The sequence below is a fragment of the Cryptotermes secundus genome, unplaced genomic scaffold (genome assembly GCF_002891405.2).
Source record: "Cryptotermes secundus unplaced genomic scaffold, Csec_1.0 scaffold383, whole genome shotgun sequence".
In the NCBI taxonomy this organism is placed as follows: domain Eukaryota; kingdom Metazoa; phylum Arthropoda; class Insecta; order Blattodea; family Kalotermitidae; genus Cryptotermes; species Cryptotermes secundus.
The window spans coordinates 60,012-80,304 of record NW_019723308.1 but is presented as its reverse complement, the minus strand read 5'-3'; the positions used below and the strand labels follow the sequence as shown (position 1 = coordinate 80,304).

Genomic DNA, 20,293 nt, shown 5'->3' with positions numbered 1-20,293 from the left:
CTCAAAGTGATACAGAATCGATTGTTACTGGTGACGAGACATGGTGTTTTCAATATGAGCCTCTCATAAAGCGGCAGAGTGCAGCGTGGTTGAGCCAAAAGAAGCCAGCCGAAACCAAAGAAAGTGTGCATGCAAAAGAGTCTAGTAAACACACTGCTAACCATTTTCTTCGATTCCAAAGGAATCATTCACATGGAATTTCTGCCAGAAGTCAAACAGTGAATTCTGAATATTATCTCGGAGTCCTCAATCGTTTGTGGGCGAGAATTCTTTGAATTCAACCTGAATATCAAGAGCAAGGTTCCTGGTCGCTCCTCCACAACAGTGCCCCACGCCACAAATCAGAGATCGTGCGAGATTTTTTGGGCAGAAAAGGGATCACAGTCCTCGATCATCCTCCATATTTCCCAGATTTGGCTCAAGCAGATTTCTGGTTGTTCCCAAAAGTTAAGTTGGCCATGAAAGGAGACCGTCACACGACACCATCCAGGACATCCAAAGGGAACGTATCACAGTTTTAAATGTGATTTCACAAAAGGAGTACAGTGACTGTTTTTGAAAACTTTTCAATCAGTTCCACCTATGTATTGATTCAGAAGGAGACTTTTTTGAATAAAAAGGGTGACATTTTGAGAATAATTCATGTCTTGTATTTTTAATGAACACAGTCCTAACAGAACCTGGACACACTGTGTAAGTAGTCTTTGCATAACATTGTGCTGCAACTTTGATTTTTAGCCATAATGACCAGTTACAAAGACTACTTTACTTACGTAGGGCCATAAATGGACTAATCCCAATGCCTTATAAACTGTTTTACAGGTTTTGTTGTAATTCAATTTTGTGCATTATTGTGTTGTTTAAATATGCATTTTGCTTGTTTTATATAGCAGATTTTGTGTTCTCTTGAAATTTTGTTTATAAACCAGCCACAGACAATCTTCATAAACTGTGGAATTTTGTGTATTGCATTATTAAGTACAGTCTTTCCTGTCTTGTTTTTCTGTGGTACTTTTGTTTTGCCAGTAAATGAACTTCAGTGTAAGCTATAGGCTGATATGACCCAGTCATTTCAAACCTATGGATCCTTTCCAATGTTGTATTCTGAAATAAGTGTCAGTTTTAGACCATTCTGAGTAGGAAATCTGTAAATAATAATGATTCTAGTTACTATAGGATTCTGACGATGGATAAAGTCCAAAATCCCAACATATCAATAATGATTCTCCCTTCATAGCCTGTACATGTATGCCTTAACTAACATTTTTCAGCTTGGCTAAATAATTGCATTGGCCATTACAATCACCGTTACTTCTTTCTATACATGGCATACATGTGTTTGGGCGTGCTTTTCCTGATCATTTTTGGATTCCAACTTGCCTACAATGAAGTGTGGGTTGGAGTAGATGAGATTGATGAAGATGATGAATCGCTTATTGAGGGCCATCCAGTTCGTATTAATAATTCTGTCCTCATTCCTATGGTAAGTCAAAATATTAAAAAGAACTGTTAATACCAGATTATGCTGTTAAGTGCTATTGAAACCACTGAATGATTTGCATGGGAGGGTGTGTTTTATTTTTTATGAGAGCCCTAATTTGTCATTTTGTTATACTGAAAAGTCTTATAAAGATGCAGGGTCTACCAAAAAGAATGCCGGGATTTAAAACAAACTTGGGAATGAAAATAAATGTTGTGATATCAGTAGTTGCTATGTAATCACAAATTCAGACATTTTCACTTCCAAACTGTAGTTGGCGGACAGCAGCTTTGATTTGCGTTCCGCACGGTCAGTGCAATGTCTACCATATAGCAGGAAGCACAGACCATGTTGTGGTATGCAGAATTGTAATTCATTATTTGAGTTCCTCATGAAAGTAGATGTGGGTATGGTGTGAGACCACCTGATGATGAGCATTAGTCAAAGTCACTTTACGACTGGTGGTTTACTGCTTGAGGCTCACAACTAGAGATTTTTTTTTCAACTAAACCCTTGCAGTGCTAATCCTTATGTAAGAAAATGGATTTGTCTCTTGTGAATATGCTTGGCCTTTTGTCAAATGTACATATCGCACATCACATTAGAGGATGGTACAAGCTATTTGGAGAGATGGCAGTGTGTGGAAAGACATTCTGCTGGGCTGCCTGGGAGATCTGGTGAGAATGTGGATTGTGTTAGTCAGGCCATCCAGAGTCCAAAGAAATCTGTCTCCCGATCAAATGTAAAGTTACAGATACCAAAACTACTGTCCACAGAATTTTTTGGAAGAGCCTGCATCTAAAGCCATACAAATTATAGGTAGTCCTGAAACTTATAGCACTTGATTAACAGCTCTGATTGCAGTTTATGGCACGCGCACACAAATTTAATTCCTTAAATCCTATTGTCTTCACTGATGAGGAAAAACTCCACATCTCTGGATGTGTTGGTGTAACTATGTAATTTGGGGCGGTCATCCTCCCAGAGAACGGTTAGAACATGAACAGAATAGTCCTGAAGTAACACACATGAAAGGTTTATTGGCCCATTTTTCTATGATGACATCATTAGAAGCAGTTCATTCCTAGAAAATTATGCTCTTCCACCACAACAACAACAATCTCATTCTTCAACTAGATGGCACAGTTGTTCAATTTCGTCAGATTGTCCTCGATTGTTTGGAGATAATTTGCCAGGGTAAGGGATAGGAAGAGGAGGGCCAAATTGTGTGGCCCCCTCATTCTCCTGATCTTTTTTCTTTGGGGCTGTGTGAAAGCCCAGGTGCACAGCCAAAAAGTGAATATGCTGGATGAACTCAAAACATGGCTCACTGTAGCAATTGCAGATGTTACAAGGGACATGTTTACAGGGCATCTGGCAAGAGGATTGTAGGTGGGATGTATGGAAAGTTACAGGTGGTGAACACTTCCATTTGTGTGTAAAAAGTCTTCCAGTTGATGGATAGAACACTGTAAACAACACCCTTATATCTGTTTTAATTCCTAAGCTACAGGTTCCTGAAATCCTGACATTCTTTTTGGTAGACCCTGTAGTACAATACATAAATGGCTGCTGATGTTCATATTGTCATGTGCTAGTGACTAGACATGGGTTCTAGATTGATAATTTGTTATACTGGATGGTTATAACTCATAAATACAAATGACTATAAAAGTCTCACTGTTTACACACACTGTAAATCACTACAACTGTAGCATGCAGAAATTCTTCTCTTCGTAATTTTGTCATCACTAGTTGTTGCTAGGTAGCAGCTGCTAATAATGGCCAACCACAAACTGCCACTGTTCACTTGGCAACTCATGAGCTACTAACTGCCATCTCCAACCACTGAGTCACTAACTTTTCCTCTTGGTCCTTGCTATATAATCTCAGTGTGGACCACCCAGAAAACACCAGTTCAAACATTTGCTTTGTTGTTGCATTGATTCATTGCTACAGAGATGTGTTTACTGCACCGTCATGTAGCAATGGCCACCTCTTCTTGTTCCACTATTCCTGCTTTCCAGCCATCATGTCACAGTGTGTTAGAGCTTGAAATTCTGTTAGTGTGGTTACTTGATTGCTGTTTGTTATTGTGGTTACTGGCTTTTTGAAGGCACAGGTATGTTATGGTTATATGTTGAGATATATTTTTTGCTTTTTTCTTATAATACCAGGTTGTCAGATTACTGCTTGAAACAATCAGGTATTCCTTCAGTTAACTGAGATGTATTTGAATAGCTATCTTATTTCTTGAAGTTAGCACCATTCGTTTATTAACGTGACCTTATTGTCATTACCTTAAAGCCAGGGATTGTATAGTCATTCAAGCCACACTTCACTGTGGTCAGTGTCAGCATTTTCACAGCCTTTTGTATATTTGGAGGTGACAGTGAAATCAGCGGTCAGAATTGTTCTTCAGAAACACATTTGTCTTTCTCATTGTATAAAAAGCCTACATCTTTGTTTCTTTGCATATGGTACCTAATAATGTAAGCCTATTCCTGAGCATTGTAAGGCCGTTGCCCCCATATACTTGTATGTCTCTCCACATAAGTTGTAATTGGTAGCACCTCTTCTTTACCCTTCTTTGCCATTTTGTGTATGGTGTCTATTCTGGAAAATTGTAAGATTCTTGCCTTCATGTATTCTTGCCTGCTATAAAATAACTGAAATTAGGTTAAATGATACAAACTCCGTCTCAAGTGCAAACAATATATTTTGTGTCTTTTGATTTTGTCTCCTACACTACATGTTTCGGCCTCAGACGGCCATCATCAGGTGTATATCACTCACTTCGCTGTCACACTGCACCCAGTTCAAAATTTAACATCTAAATACTCTCCCTGTCATTATCAACTTCTACTTCGTTGATAGCTGTCCACCCGTAGATTACTTCACACACGTTAATTTTGACTTTATTGTAATAGCACCATAATAAAATCTTTAGTTCTAATTTTAAAACTTTAAATTCTTGTCCAAATTTTAAAATTTTAAAATTGTTAGGGTTATTCGCCCTGTGTTTGAAGTGCTGCAGCGGCTAGTTCTTGTTTCCACACTGTATAGGTGTTATCTGTAATATACAAATATATTTGTATTACTATCTTATGTTTGTGGTGTTTTCTTATGTGTGTATATTGTTATTTGTACTTACCCTGTGTGGTCTTTCTGTGTGCGTGCCGCTGCTATTCTTTACGTATGCTGTCTGATGTACTGTGTGCTGAGTTTTATGTTTGTGAGTGTAGGGGGGAATGGGTAGTGGGGAGAGGAAGGTACAAGGAGGAAGGAGACAAAATCAAAAGACACAAAATATATTGTTTGCACTTGAGACGGAGTTTGTATCATTTATCGTATGGAGTGCAACAGGATGCTTAAATATAATATTGAAAACTGAGATTAGGTTAACATGAAATGAACTGTAATTTGTCTTTGCTGCTTGTGAGATATATCTGGATGAGTGGAGTAATGCAAGTAGAAATCCTTTTGCTGAGAACTAATGTCAGACATACTGGTAAATGTCACGATGCAAATTTCGTTTGTCATTTTGCAGTGATTCATGAGTTGCTCTCATTAAGTTAAACTGTTTTGCATGGTTGTCATGCTCTTGTTTCCCTGTACAAGTTGCTGATGGTACATAGCACAACACACTTAACAGTGCCAGTTGCATTTCTTGTGTAACAAGTTTACATGTTGTGAGAGGTTTGCACTGGTATGTTGCCATTACTAAGCTTTATTCAGTCAGTGTCTTGGTAGAATCGGGAGCCAGATACATTCAACTTACAAATGGGATTATGAAGAAGGAACTTTGTACAGGGTGGGGCGCAGAAATTTCCTTTTTTTGAGGGCAAATAAAAGAAAAATTATTGCTCATAGACAAAATTTATGTTTAGCTAATGAAAGAACATACTTTAAAGTTTTAAATCATGTAGTTTTAAACAAAATATCTTGAAGGTGGTGGCCACCGTTCTCTGTGCACTGATGCAACCATTTTCTGAAGTTCCCCCCTGCACGTTCCAACATGTGCACTGGAATTTGGGCTACTTCCTGCCGAATAACATTCTTCAGCTGAAGCAGGTTTGTGGGGCAATGTTTAAAAACCTCTGCCTTGAGGTATCCCCATAAAAAAATCACAGGACGTTAGATCAGGTGGGTGCACTGCCCATGAGATGTCACATCGAAGCGAGATGAGCCGTCAGGGGAACTTTGCCCTCAAAACTGTCATCAAAGCTCGGGCTGTGTGGGCCGTGGCACCATCATGTTGGAACCAGACATATCCTAGATGCATTTCTTCAAGAGCTGGTTTGAAAAAGTTCTTAATCATGTCCACATAGCACTGTGAATTGACAATAACTGCATGATTGTCTTCTTCAAAAGAATAAGGGCCAATAACTCCAACAACGCACACCATACTGTCACCTAATCACTGTGAAGTGGCCTCTCATGGAGCTCTCTGGGATTGTTACCACTCCAATAGTGCATATTCTGCTTGTTGACATATCCCGATAGGTGAAAATGTGCCTCATCACTAAAGAAAACAAGTGCATCAGGGGGTAAAGTTTCCAATAACATTTCGCATGCTGTTATTCGGTTCTGGAAATCACGTGGTGACAATTCTTGCACAATAACCATCTTATAGGGACCGAAATGAAGATGTTCGTGAAGAATTTGGCGCATTGAATGATTGGATATGCCTAGGGCGACTGCATGTTTGCGAGCGGAGCGTCTTTGAGATTTCAAAATCGACTCTCGAACTGCCTCCACATTTTCTGGCATCGTAATGGTCCATTGTCATGATGATTTCTTCACCACACTCCTGGTTGTCTTAAAGTTCTCTACCCACAAAACAATCGATTTCTGGTTGGGAACCGGACCTCTGGGCTTAATTCCGAAGTAAGTACGGAGCGCACGCTGCACTGCCACGCAGGAATGGTTGTTCGAAAAATAGGCTTCGACAGAAAATGCATGCTGCTCACTAGTCCACCTCATGTTTCCTACTGAGGGGTATTAGACAGAAACTTCCGCGACTGCTGCGTTCGCCGAGCCTATCCCCACTTTTCTGCAACCTCCCCTCCCTTCACAATGTGTCTTCACAAAAAGGAAGTTTCTGTGCCCCACCCTGTATTTTGGGAACCATGGAACTTATTGTAGGAGAGTGCTGTAGGTCAGTCGTATGGGTGGATCCTAACACTGAAATGTTATATGGTAATTTATTTTCGTCTTCAACACATCATAAACAGTTTGCCTAAGGTACAGATTACATTTTAATAATGCTTTGTAATACTGTACTTCATTATATGCTCTCAGCTTATGATGAGATATGTGAAGTCATGCTAAATGGTGTTTCTTCCAGACAGAGTTGATGGCTAGCATTGGTAATGTGTCCATACTTGAAACAACGCAGCTGTATGAGGGACGCTCATTACGACAGAATTGTCTTCTATATATGGCTTTCATAAATACAGGTATGAAATATGTAGACATCTTGAAAACTGAGCTGAGCTGAACTGAATAATGCATGTAGTGTATATGTAATATGAGAAGTAACATGGATCATTTTATTTTGTTTTAGGCTCCTCATTCTATAATTATTTTTTTTATTTTTATCAGAGATGAAAATTAGATTTACCATGGCAGGTGATACGTGTGTGTATGAAAGCAGCTGAAAATTGTCTGTGGGTCTGTATGGCCATATACTTGCTCAACTCCTACATTCATGTGAGTGTATGCTTAGTTCTGGAGACATATACATAGTACAGTCAATAATATCGTGGATTGGCCGTATAGTGGTGCTGTTATGCACTACAGTGGATACTTGGAGCCACGAGATGGTGCCATTTCCATTCCTCTCTCATCCCAGCAAGGAGCAGTTGCGTACATGTGGTATATTCATAAAGAAAGTCACTTGTGAGGGGTAGTTGTCTGTGAGCAGTGAAAATTGAGAATATCGCAGTTTGAGCAACGGGAAAACATCCAGTTCTGCCAAAAATTAGGCAAATCTGCAAGCAGAATGTTTCAGATGATCAAGCAAGCATATGCTGAAGAAGCCTTGGGCTGTAATGCTGGGTGTAAGTGGCACAAAAGTTTTGCACACGGGAGAGAGCTTGGAAGATGATGAGCATACGGGTCAGCCAGGAATGGTCAAAACTGAATTCAGTATCCAAGAAGTTGCAACATTGGTGTGTGCCAACCACTTCCAAATGATAGATAAAATTGCAACAGCAGCAGAGATTAGCCATGATACTTGCCACAGAATTCTGTTGACCTGAACATGTCTCGTGTTACCCAGCACAGTGTTTCACATAACCTGCTGCAAGACCAATGTGACAATTGCATGAGCACTTGCAGTGACCTGATCGATAGTGCTAACAAAGATGGGATGTTTCTCAACCAGATCATAACAGGAGACGAAACGTGGTGTTTTCTGTACAATCCGCAACTGAAGCAGCAATTGGCCACCTGGAAATTGCCTTCATCACCAAGAAAGAAGAAACCACAACAGGACAGGTCAAAAGCAAGGCAATGCTTGAACTGTATTTTGACTCATCTGGAATTGTTCACATGGAATTCATCCTAGAAGGAGCTTCTGTAAACAAGTGCCATTACAAGGAGATCCTTCACTGTATATGCAGTTCAATTCATTGTAAGTATAATGAGCTTTGGCGCAGGAAGAACTGGCTGTTGCTAAATGACAACGTCCGTGCACATCGCTCTGTGCTTGTCCAAGAGGTGCAGGCAAAATAACAGGTCACCGTTTTTCCATACCCTCCATACTCTTCTGATCTCACACCATGTGATTTCTTTTTCTTTCCCTGCTTGAAAGAAAAGCTACATGGGTGTCAATTTCAGTCGGGTGAGGAGATCATCACTGTCACAATGGAAGCCATACAGGACTTTCTTGCAAATATATGAGGGTCGTACTGAAAGTCATGAACAACCATTTTTTGTAAAGTAACATGCTTTATTATTGACAAACCAAATACACCACCTCAATCTACAGACCTTTCTTTATTTTTCCACATAATCGCCACTTCTTTGTACACATTTCTCCCAGTGTTCTGGGAATTTGAAAATTCCCCTTCTGTAAAATTCCGTTCCAGCCATCCGAAGACACTGACACCCTGCTTTCTGAATTGTCTCCCTTGTCTCAAAACGTCCACGCAGCTGATCCTTCACAAATTCAAAAAGATTGTAGTCAGAGGGTGCCAGATCAGGGCTATAGGAGGGGTGTGGAATAACTTCCCACCCCATCTTTGCAATTGCTTCCAATGTGAGGCGAGCGGTGTGGGGCCAAGTGTCATGCAGGATGATGATGTTTTGTCCCAGACATTTACCGCGCAATGCATGAAGGAGCTTGTGCAGCGTCTGGACATAACGAACAGCATTGATGGTTTGCCCAGGTTCGAGGAATTCGGCCAGAATAAACCCCTCTGCATCCCAGAAGACTGCCCATCACCTTCGCAGCTGATGGCACTGTCTTTGCCTTTTTTTTTTTGATGGAGAATGCAAATGGTGCCATTCCATACTCTACCGTTTCGTTTCAGGCTCGAAATGGTGAAATGAGCTATCGTCACCTGTCACAATATAGAGCAAAAATCATCGCCTTCGTGTCGATATCTCTGCAGCAGGTCTGAGGTTATGGCTTTGTGGTCTTCGGTCAATAACCACGGGACCCAACGAGCACAAACTTTCCTATAGCCCAAGCTTTTAATCATCTCCTGTACTGCACTGTGGCCTATTCCAAGTTCTTGGGCTATTGTGTCCACAGTCACACACCTGTCATCTTGAATGATCTCATGCACTCTTCCCTAGTTGCGTTCAGTTGAGGCTGTTTGAGGACGACCACACTGAGACTCATCTTCGATGCTGGTGTTCCCATCTTTAAAGTGTTTCATCCATCTTCGAACACTGCTCGCACCCATGCACACACTTCCATAAGCACGCTGAAGTCTCTGGTGAATTTCTGCAGGAGGGATTTCCTCTTTCACAAGAAATTCGATGACAGCACGCTGGCGAAACAACATATTGTTGGCCATTTTGTTAGGAGTGATACTGGTCACGTGATGCAAGCTATTGATGTCACAAGACACTCAAGGTTAACACAACAGCTGGTTCCACCTACCACCATACTCTCTTTCATCTGCTGTTCCCAGGTTGTGTGCAAAAAAAAAGTTGCTCATGACTTTCGGTACGACCTACGCATTTTAGCAGCATTTCCAGCAGCTGTACCAACATTGGCTGACTTGCATAGTGGCCAGCAGAGACTATTTTGAGGGAGGATGTGGATGTGTGTAAGTGTATATGAGTATCCTGTAATATGGTGCAACAAAATCGCAGTCCACGAAGTTATTGACTGTAGTACTATAACCCAAGAGTTAACACTGCTGATACCAAACTCCATAACAGGACATGATTTTTAGCTAGTGAAGTCCAATTCACACCCTCACAACCCATTTTTGTAAGACAGCATAACCATTAATAATTCCCCTTCAACCCAGTGTTTAGTATATACAGTAGAACTTGGTTATAACGTCATCAAAGGGACCTAAAAATAGTGTCGTTATAAACGAATGTCGTTGTAACCGAAATGGGCACTTCCACAGTAGCCTTATGTTAGTCACGTAAAAATCTACCAAAAACCGAGTTAAAATTTTGCATTTTTTAGTGAAATACGTAGTTAAGTACAGACTAACATAACATTAACGTGGAATTGCCCAAATGTGTAATATCAAAGACATATTACAGCGCTTTTCACTGACAATACACACCGCACTAATACTGTATATTAAAGGTAGGCCTACTCACCAAATTACAGTAGATTACATCAATTGTTGTGCCTTACTGTACCTAGATACGAGTACAGTAATCAGTTATCTTCATCTGTTTCCTGTTACTTGCCCAATACACACTTTCTAAATTACGTTCAGTGTCCATATCAGAGAAATTCAGGAATGAAAATGACGTTACATACGAGGTTGATGCATTTGTGCATGTCGTACTAAGCAAGGTATAAAAACAGTTGCTTTATGAGGAATTAGTTCGTACCATTGAATATTTGACGCAATAGCCAAGGTGTTGCAGAAACCGATGTTGCTATAACCAAGTTTTACTGTACATAGTATGTAGTATCCATATTTCAAATTAACTCCACAGTCATTTTATCCAGAAATGAAGCAAAACTGATATGTATGTGTTCATTCATTCATTCATTCATTCATTCATTCATTCACCTCCATCTGTAATGCAGCTTAAAACTGCTCACAGTTTGCCTGTAATTTAAAATGACATTAAAAATACACATCAGTTGCTACATGTTTCAGCCTTACTTGGCCATCTTCAGTTATTGTTCTCTGCCACATTGTACTAGGCCTTAAGTCAATATATTTCCATGCATATCTTTCACATTTAAATGTGTTTGGTTGAGAATAAAACCCTCTCTCCCTCTGTGTTATTTTCATTTTGCAGCATCCATGTTTGTGCCCTCAACTAGTGAGGACATACATATGAAGGGGATTTTATCTTTCACATTTTCTGTTAAACAAGTCCTGTAGTTAACAAAATTCATGTAATGTGCATAGTGTGCAGTGTTCTCGTGTGTAACATTTGTGAAGTGAGGCTGTTCTTCTTTTAGGAGTGTTAATTGCATTAGGTGCTTTAACACTGTGGCATGCAAGGTTGATCAGCAGAGGGGAAACAAGCATTGAAGCAAACATTAACAAGGCTGAAACAAAACGATTGGCAGAAAGGAATAAGGTACCCTCATTATATTGTATTCATACACAAGTTGTTTCTGATTGGTTGTTAGTTTGTCAGTACCTTCTGGTTGGTTCATTTTGTCTCAGGTTTGCTTAATATATAGACAGGCACAATTGAACCCAGTTTATTACTATCAAAAAAAGTGTTTGAATAAAGTTTGAAACCAACATAACTATCTTTTTTGTCGGTTGACTTTCATGGTATTTGCTTTGAATTCAACCATGTATTGTTTTTATTTCTTTGTTATGTCTTTGTACACTTGTCTTCAGGTTTCTTTTTATTTCATGGAGGTTGTCAAATATTTTCTTGATATGAATGATATATTCTTAGGGAGAAGGTTACAGGAGCTGCTCGCCTCTCTCTTCCACATGCCTCCTCCTCCTCCTCCCCCTCCCCCCTCTCCTTCTGTGTCTGTAAGTAACATATAGTCACATGCACACCAGAAACTGGTATTACCATCTCATGTATGGGAAAGTATCAGGTTTCACTAAGTTGAACAGAATAATTCTACCTACAAACATACCATGTAAAAATATTGATAATAATATCTGTCTCTTTGCTTAACATATTTTGACATTACAGTATAAAGCTATCCCTGTAACAGACCATGAAGACCCATAGGGTGTGAGATGTCAAGGCTCCCACATTTTCTAGACAATTGTCTCACAGATGGCAATGAGGTCAGCCTTATGTGCTGGCTGCCCTTAACTCATTACTGTTAGAGGCTGAGTTAACCTGTAGCTGTAATGTGGCTAGAAGGATTAGGTCAACTGAAAAATCTTGTGACCCCATCAGGAATTGAATCTCTGAACTTCTGACTTGTAGCATACTGCCTCAACCAACTACATTACCGGTGTCCCCTGATATTACATTATCATCACTAAATAAAGGTTATACTAGACTTGAGTTCGGGTGCCATCTTAGAAACATTCTTTAAAGCTGCAACAAAATGTCACAGTATAAATAATTAGTGAACTAACTCCATGGAACACAGTCGTTCTCTTGAAGGTAATGGTTGCTCACTGAGTCAACAAATTTCCTGCATTTCATAGAACCCCGAAGTTCATTATCATGTTCACTAGAGCCTTCCAAGTCCAAGGACCTGTGTAGCATTTCATGACATGTTGATTTCTTTTTATGATGAATTGTAAACCCCACCACCAGGCTAGAGGACAACCCCTTTTTGGGTGTTCACAACTGCTTATTCAATATATTCATAGCCACCCTTTGTATCTGGAGGCTGTCTTTTCCATCTGCAGTCTGAGGGTGTACCATACCATGGTGACAAGAGACCCACTTTTAAGATCTGAAACAATAATAGCTCAGCATAAGGAAAAGGGCCTTGTGATGTTCTGATGTGTGCCAGTATTGTTTGTTTTTACCTTCTAGCTATCACAGACTATCACAGACTTTTGTAGTAATTTATTTACATCTATTAAATTTTATATAAAACAAAAATCATGAATGGGTAGTTCTGTTAGATGTCTGGTTTGAAGTAGATTTAACATTAATCACACCAATACAAATACTTGAATATAATTCAGCCCCCTTTCATGTGAATAATCGGAACTTCATATTGGTGTAAAAGTTCCATAATCTTTACAGTGAAATGTTCATTGGAAATCTGACCAACCAAATGTTTAGTACACATCACAAAACTTAGGGCTCTAAAGGAGTAAACCAAATGTTTTCATTTTTCTCACATTTCCAAAGACAAACATTTTCTTCTGACAGGTCTTTAAAATAAATAAGATCTCAAGGAAAGAGGCAGAAATAATGAAATATACCTAATCAGATATGACTTCAAAACATAAGCACTCAGGAAAGTTAATCAAACATATCCATAAGTAAGACAGTAAAACCTACTTTAAACGGACCCTTTATCAAACGGAATTTGTCTTATATGGAAATATTTTCAGGTCCCATGACTTTGGGGCTGAAAAAGATATTAAATATCCTGGATTAAACAGAAAATGTCTAACCTGGAAATGAAAATCAAAATAAGCTTTTATGCAGAAATGTTCCAGTCTTTCAGAGTGCATCGTTTAGAAGAATTTTAGGCATCCTATACATTTTACAGAATTTTGCTTTTTCTAACTCAATGTTTCTCAATCCTTTGAAGCCTAAGGAGCAGTAAACTGTCTTAAAAAATTCTACAGACCACTAAGTTATGTAGGCCTATTTTTTAAACATGTGTGGTATTACCAACAATTGGGATGTACTGTGCCATTTATAACATAATAAATCTAAAAGCATGTTCTGAATACATATGGAAACATAATTAAATTGGAAGTAAACTATTAAAAGTGAATTATCATTGAGCAAAGTTTTAATCTTTGTTACACAAATAAGGAATATATAATTATGTTACTACTTACTTACTACAATGAGATTGTTGAGCTTGTTGTCCCGATGAGGTCATTGGATTTTTTTCAATTGACCTAATTCTTCCAGCCACACCATGGCCCTGGAGATGACTCAGTCTCATAACGGAAATGAGTACCAGGAATTAATTAAAAAATTTTCCTGAGGAGTCAAGTGCAATAGGTGCAAATTGTGTTCCTTTTACATAACTAATCCATAACACCAGTTTTTTCTCGAATCCCTTTATTTTGTCGTAGGCATCAAGAGCAGTTAAAGGATTTCCATAAAGGGAGAGATTTGGTTCTGTAACCGCTCACTTCCTTTGTGCCCTTTTCGTTGTGCGCCACTCCACCACCGCTCACTTCTTTGGGTTCTTTACTTTAATCAGTAGAGCTGGGTTCCTATCCCAGGGTCTTATAAGGGTCTGGCTCGGACAGGGCAGGAAGAACACTTCACTACAATCACCCACCTTTCGACGGTTGCACTTGGTAGTCCTTTAATACCTTCCGGCTTTCTGAATACAACTGAATTTCTTACTACTGTTGCTTTGTACTGTACTTATACTATTCTACGGAAGGGCCGTAGTGGTAAATTTAGTGTCCGACTTTGCCGAAAGTAGTGTCAAGACTCTCCAAGGTGGAATGCCCTCTCTCTGAATTCTGAGGTCCACGAACCCCAGACTCCAAGAGAAATCCACTCCTCCACTTCTGCCATTGGTTAATTTTTCAGACTAGGAGGTTCCCTAAATTTTGAATTCCCAATCATGTTGCTCTGCTATGTGATTCTGGCAGATGCTGACCTGACGCTAAGGATGACAGCCCCTTGATGCATTACGGTCAGGGTGTGAGGCTCCGGCCGTCCCACTTCTAAGTTATCGCTGTCCCAAGCTGTCAGCTCTCATTTTCTCAAAGCCTTTCCGACGTTGCTGAAACTGCCAGAATTCTAGGAAAGTACCAGATGTTACTTCCTGTTCACATAGCAAAACTTGAACTATGTCCCTTCCGCGTGTATCTGCCGGATCTCTTTGTTTGTAATATTGTTAATCTTAACTTAATACAAAATTTAATTTTCACACAACACTCCTCCAGTCAGAATGGACGGTTACAGTTCATTTAATTTATGAAAAATATCTGAAAGATAGGATAGTGGTAATAACCATGCTTCGTCAACAAGAAGTGATGCAAAATCAGAATTAATTTCCTTTAAAAACAATAAAATTTCATGCCTTAATTGGAATAATGTTAGTACTTTGCCCCTGGAAAACCAGCAGATTTTAGAATGAAGTAAAAGTTGTGCATATTCACTGCCCTTTTCATTGCAGAGTACTGAAAATAGGCTGTTATTTAATGGTTGAGCCTTAATAAAATTAACTAGCTTTACAGCGTTATCTAGCACAGTTTTAAGTTCTGGTGGCTTTCCTTTGGAGGCCAAAGCTTCCCTATATATGAAAGAATGCACCCAATTTATTTCTGGAGCTACTTCCTTGACCTTAGAAACAACCCCACTATGCCTGCCTGTAAAGGCGCGAGCTCCGTCCAGACAGCCCACACATTTTTCCCAGAAACAACCCCACTATGCCTGCCTGTAAGGGCGTGAGCTCCATCCAAACAGAAGCCCGCCCACACATTTTTCCCACTGGATCCCTTTGTCTCTTATGTAATTATTGAGAGTGTGAAATATTTCATCTCCAGTTGTTCGGGTTGACAAAGTTCTACAAAACAGTATATTGTCATGAATGTTGTTATCATGCGCATATCTTACATAGCATATTAACTGTGCATCATTTGCAACATCAGTAGTCTTGTCTATTTGTAACGTATAATAAGGACTTTTCTTAACTCTTTCAATTGACTGAGATTCTACGTCTCTTGCCATATTTTCCCCAATAGAATGAGTTTTTCCTGTTTAGGCTCTGTGTAAACTTAAGAGGTAGGATGCTTCCAGTGCCTTGTTGTTAATTGAACCCATGACCGAAACTGTATTTTGACTATGATTTAATGTCCCTAAGCATTGCTGAAAAAATTCAGTTGGCTTATCTTTCACATCACAATATTTAGTTTCTAAATGTCAAGAGTTTCGCAGGTTGCATACACTCGTTCAACAACTCTTCAAAACACAAAGTACATTGAGGTTTCTGTTCACTTTCATCACCACACTAAGTAAACCCAAATTCAAAATATGAATTATATTTCCTACTGTATTTTTTCTTTAAACTGCTTGCTTCTTCGACTTTAATAGTATCACATTTACTCACTGTTACAACACGTGTATCACAATTAGGCTTAGCATCACCTGTTTTGTTTGCTTTTCTTTTCAAAGTCCCTGTTCAAAGCCACTTTTCCATTATTAAAAATGTTTCCAAAAATATACAAAAACTGGAGTTAACTCATGATACACTTTGTCCAACTATCACTTAGTACTTATGAAGATGTACAGAGTGTTCTGGTAAAATTATAAAAACTGTGTACTGCATTTTTCTTCTGTTCATTGTAATGTTTGCATGTGTTCAGTGATTATAGTGTGAATAAATTAATGAGTATGATGTTTTATTTTGTCTCATATGTACATATCTTGTTTTAATTATTATAGCATACCTTGATTAAACAGAAACCTGGCTTCAACCAAAAAACGTTCTCAACCCTTGAGATTCCATTTAAGATGAGTGTTACTGTAATAAATAAATACAAAGTGGGGCGCAGAAACTTCCTTTTTTTGAAGGCGAATAAAAGAAAATTTATTTCTGATAAACAAAATTTATGTTTAGCTAATGAAAGAACATACTTTAAAGTTTTAAATCATGAACTTTGAAACAAAATATCTTGAAGGTGGTGGCCACCGGTCTCTATGCACTGATGCAACAGTTTTCTGAAGTTCCCCTCTGCACGTTCCATCATGTGCACCGGAATTTGGGCTACTTCGTGCCGAATAGCATTCTTCAGCTGAAGCAAGTTTGTGGGGGCGATGTTTAAAAACGTCTGCCTTGATGTATCCCCATAAAAAACATCACAGGGCGTTACATCAGGTGAGTGCGCTGCCCACGGGATGTCACCTCGAAGCGAGATGAGCCGTCCGGGAAACTTTGCCCTCAAAACTATTAATGAAGCTTGGGCTGTGTGGGCCGTGGCACCATCCTGTTGGAACCAGACATTTCTTAGATGCATTTCTTCAAGAGCTGGTTCGAAAAAGATCTGAAAATCGACTGTCAAACTGCCTCCACATTTTCTGGCGTCGTAACAGTCCATTGTGGCCCTAATGATTTTTTCACCACACTCCTGGTTGTCCTAAAGGTCTCTGCCCACAAAACAATTGATTTCCAGTTGGGAACTGGACCTCTGGGCTTAATTCTGAAGTGAGTATGGAATGCACGCTACACCGCCACATAGGAATGGTTGTTCGAAAAATAGGCTTCGACAGCAAACGCACGCTGCTCACTTGTCCACCTCGTTTCCTACTGAGGGGTGTTAGACAGAAACTTCCGCAACTGCTGCGTTTTCTGAGCCTATCCCCACTTTTCTGCGACCTCCCCTCCCTTCACAATACGTCTTCACAAAAAGGAAGTTTCTGTGCCCCACCCTGTACCTGAAATGTAAATCACATAGACACCACACCTGAACCTTAACTAAAGCGTAAGCGGAGAAGGGAAAGTTATTACAGTTATGTTTTGTTGTTCCTCTTGGTCCTGACAGGTGTCGCTTTCCTCTCCTGTTCTCTCCGCTTGTTTCTGTGTGTCCACCAACCATCACCATTCAGTTAATGCATACTGGAAGGTTCTCATGATTCAGTTCCAGTGTTCCTAGTTTCCTGGACAGTGCCCCTCTTCCACCCTCCATGTTACCCTACCTAGGCTCCCAGCTCATTCACTTTGACCATGAAGATGATTATGTTGTGTCACAATATAGCAGACCACAGTCAAAAGCCCAGTAATGTTTACAGACCAGTGTGATTTTCGTAATGATCCCTGAGTATATATATTGGCAGACTGAGGCTAGTCAGTTGCTAATGAATGAATGAATGTATAAGGGGTGGGCCTTCTTGGCCGTTGCACTGCAACCTACAGTGGTCTATTGTGCTTCCCCTTTTAGTCAGTTACTAAGAGCTGGCAGACTTCCACATGTCTAGGCTCACTGTGTAAATGTTTTCAGGTGTACATAAATCCTTACAATTTTGGGCGGCGAAAGAACTGGCGACTGTTTCTTGGAATAGTGAGAGGAAGAACATGGAGACATGTGTTGCTGCCATCCCCACACAAGCCGATAGGTGAAGGTCTCACGTGGCACACTGTGCACTCAGATACAGAGGATGACTTGGAAGAGGAGGAGGAGGAGGAGGGAGGGGACAGGAACAGAAGAGGGTACATGAAAGACCCCTGATATACATTTTGAGGAAAGACAAATGCTTTGTCTATCCTCATGATTCCTACTTATGTTGCAGTGACAGTGTCAACTCCTCTTGGGCACACATGAGCGCTTGATGAACCAGATGTGTTTTCTGTAGCCAGCTGCATGTGTTCTGCTGTTTGAGAATAGCGGCAGTCATACACAAAAATGTCCAGAACTTCTAGACATGCCTTTAGTGCACTTGTCAAGCACACTACACTCAAGGCAACTCAAGGCAGTGTCTCTACTGCAACGGTGAATTTATCACTTCTCTATCCATATATGTTGAATGAATTGTTAATGTTCATCATGAAATGCTGAAAGTTTGGTGAAAGCACGAATGAATTATTTGCAGCACAAGGGTATGCTTGTACTATCGCCAGTCACACTGTGCAACCTTTTTCTGTGTTCATTCATGTAGGAGTTATTTCCTCCACTAGATGGTAGTGGAATACAAGGAAATTCTAAATCATGACCAGGACAAAAGCTGCAGGCGCGTCTGTGTATAGCAATAACAAAAAGGTTAGACAAGGATGAGGACATAACATGTTCCAGAGACTTGGCTTTAGTGGATCTGAAGGAACAGGTAACTCAAGTGTTTAACATGTTAAGGAGATCACTTCTGCATGACAGCGAATTTATTACTCCCTTGGTGCCACTTACTAAGTAATTTTTTTTTTTTTACCTTTCATGGTCTGCAGTTCATGTTAAATCAGTAATTTATTAAATGCTCAAAATCAGTTCAAAATTCAGAATTTTGATTAAATGATATTCAAAGTAAAAAGTAAAGCTATCCCTATAACAGGCCATGAAGACCCATAGGGTTGTGAGATGTTGAAGGTCCCACATTATCTAGACAGTCAGCTCAAAGATGGCGGTAAGGTTGTCAGCTTTACATGCCGGCCGCGCATTACTCCCCAGGACGATTCCTGGTACTCATTTCTGTTAGAGGCTAAGTCGACCCCAGGGTCATAGTGTGGCTAGAAGGGTTAGGTCAATCGAAAAATTCAACCTTGTCGGACTCAAACCTGCAACCTTCTGGCTTGTAGCATAGCGCCTCAACTAACTACACTACCGCATAAGGAAATTAAAATGAACATGTAATAACATGATTCAGAAATGTATGTAGGTTATCCAGAAAGTAAGTTCCAATGGGCGGCCTCCGTAGTCTAGGGGTAACGTTCCCACCTCGTGACTCAAGGTACGCGGGTTCAAACCCGGCAGAGGTCGTGGAATTTTTAAGGGCGGAAAAATTCAGGGAACAAGTCCTCTGGGTGGGACTTTAAGCCGTGGGTCCCGTGTCGTAGCTTTACGGCATGTAAAAGAACCTCATGTATCAAGGGGACCTCTGAGCCAAATTCAGGACTTTCCCGCCCAACAGTAGTCTCTAACACCTCTGGTAGATTGGGGAAGCATCGAGATACCGCTGAGCCAGTGGAGGCTGAACTCACTGGCTGGGTCGGGACTGATGGCACGCACCATTACCGGTAGAGTATAGAGACTGGTAGAATATCACAGGGGGATGTACAGTGGACCAATATCTGGTCTAAGTACATGGGCAGTCAGCCACTCTCCAACAACAACAACAACAACAACAACAACAAGTTCCAATGGGCTATTAAAAAAACAGTTTATTTCCAAACCATTTATATTGCTGTTTGATGTACATACCATACGCTACTTTTTGACATAGTTTCCACCATTGTTGAGGCACTTGTCATAGCAGGGCACCAGTTTTTGCATCCCTGCATTGTAGAATGATGCTTCCTGCGATGCAAACCATGTGTTAATGGCTTCTTTGACCTCGTTGTTGTGGAACTGCTGGTCACCAAAAAACGTTTTCAGTTGCAGGAACACATGAAAATCACTTGGTGCTAAGTCTGGGCTGTAGGGAGGGTAGGATCGAATTGTTCCTAGTGAAATGTCACGATGATATTTTGAATTGCTGTGGCAGTGTGTGGGCGGGCAATGCCATTAAACATCAACCCCCCCCCACTAACCATGCTACTTTGCTTGTTCTGGATCACACAATGCAGTTTCCTAAGTGTGTCGCAGTAGACACTTACATTGATTGTTGAGCCTTGATGCAAGAATTCCACAAGCAGAACACTTCTTCTGTTCCAAAACACTGTGCACATGATCTTGCAACTTGAAATGGTCTGTTTGAACTTTTTCTTTATTGATGATGATGTGTGCCTGTATTCCATGGACTGCTGCTTCAAGTCAGGGGTTACGTGCAACACATGTATCTCATCCCCTGTGAATATGCAGCTCAAGAAGTCATTGCTTTGCTCACTGTATCATATCAGAAAGGTCAATG

The 20,293-nt window shown here is 40.1% G+C and overlaps 1 protein-coding gene across 6 annotated transcripts in view; it reads left to right on the top strand.

Moving 5' to 3' along the window:
- Positions 1–18,791, top strand: part of LOC111861769 (palmitoyltransferase ZDHHC16) — a 40,315-nt gene extending 21,524 nt beyond the window's left edge. For 5 of the 6 annotated variants that reach the window (XM_033750448.1, XM_033750450.1, XM_033750449.1 and 2 more), the window contains exons 6-9: positions 1,272–1,483; positions 6,831–6,942; positions 11,109–11,230; positions 17,740–18,791. In XM_033750448.1, coding sequence (XP_033606339.1) covers positions 1,272–1,483; positions 6,831–6,942; positions 11,109–11,230; positions 17,740–17,967 — 674 coding nt within the window. In that variant the 3' untranslated portion in view covers positions 17,968–18,791. The remainder of the gene's footprint in view (positions 1–1,271; positions 1,484–6,830; positions 6,943–11,108; positions 11,231–17,739) is intronic. The other variant, XM_033750451.1, reaches the window with a different exon arrangement.
- The last annotated feature ends 1,502 nt before the right edge of the window (positions 18,792–20,293 follow it).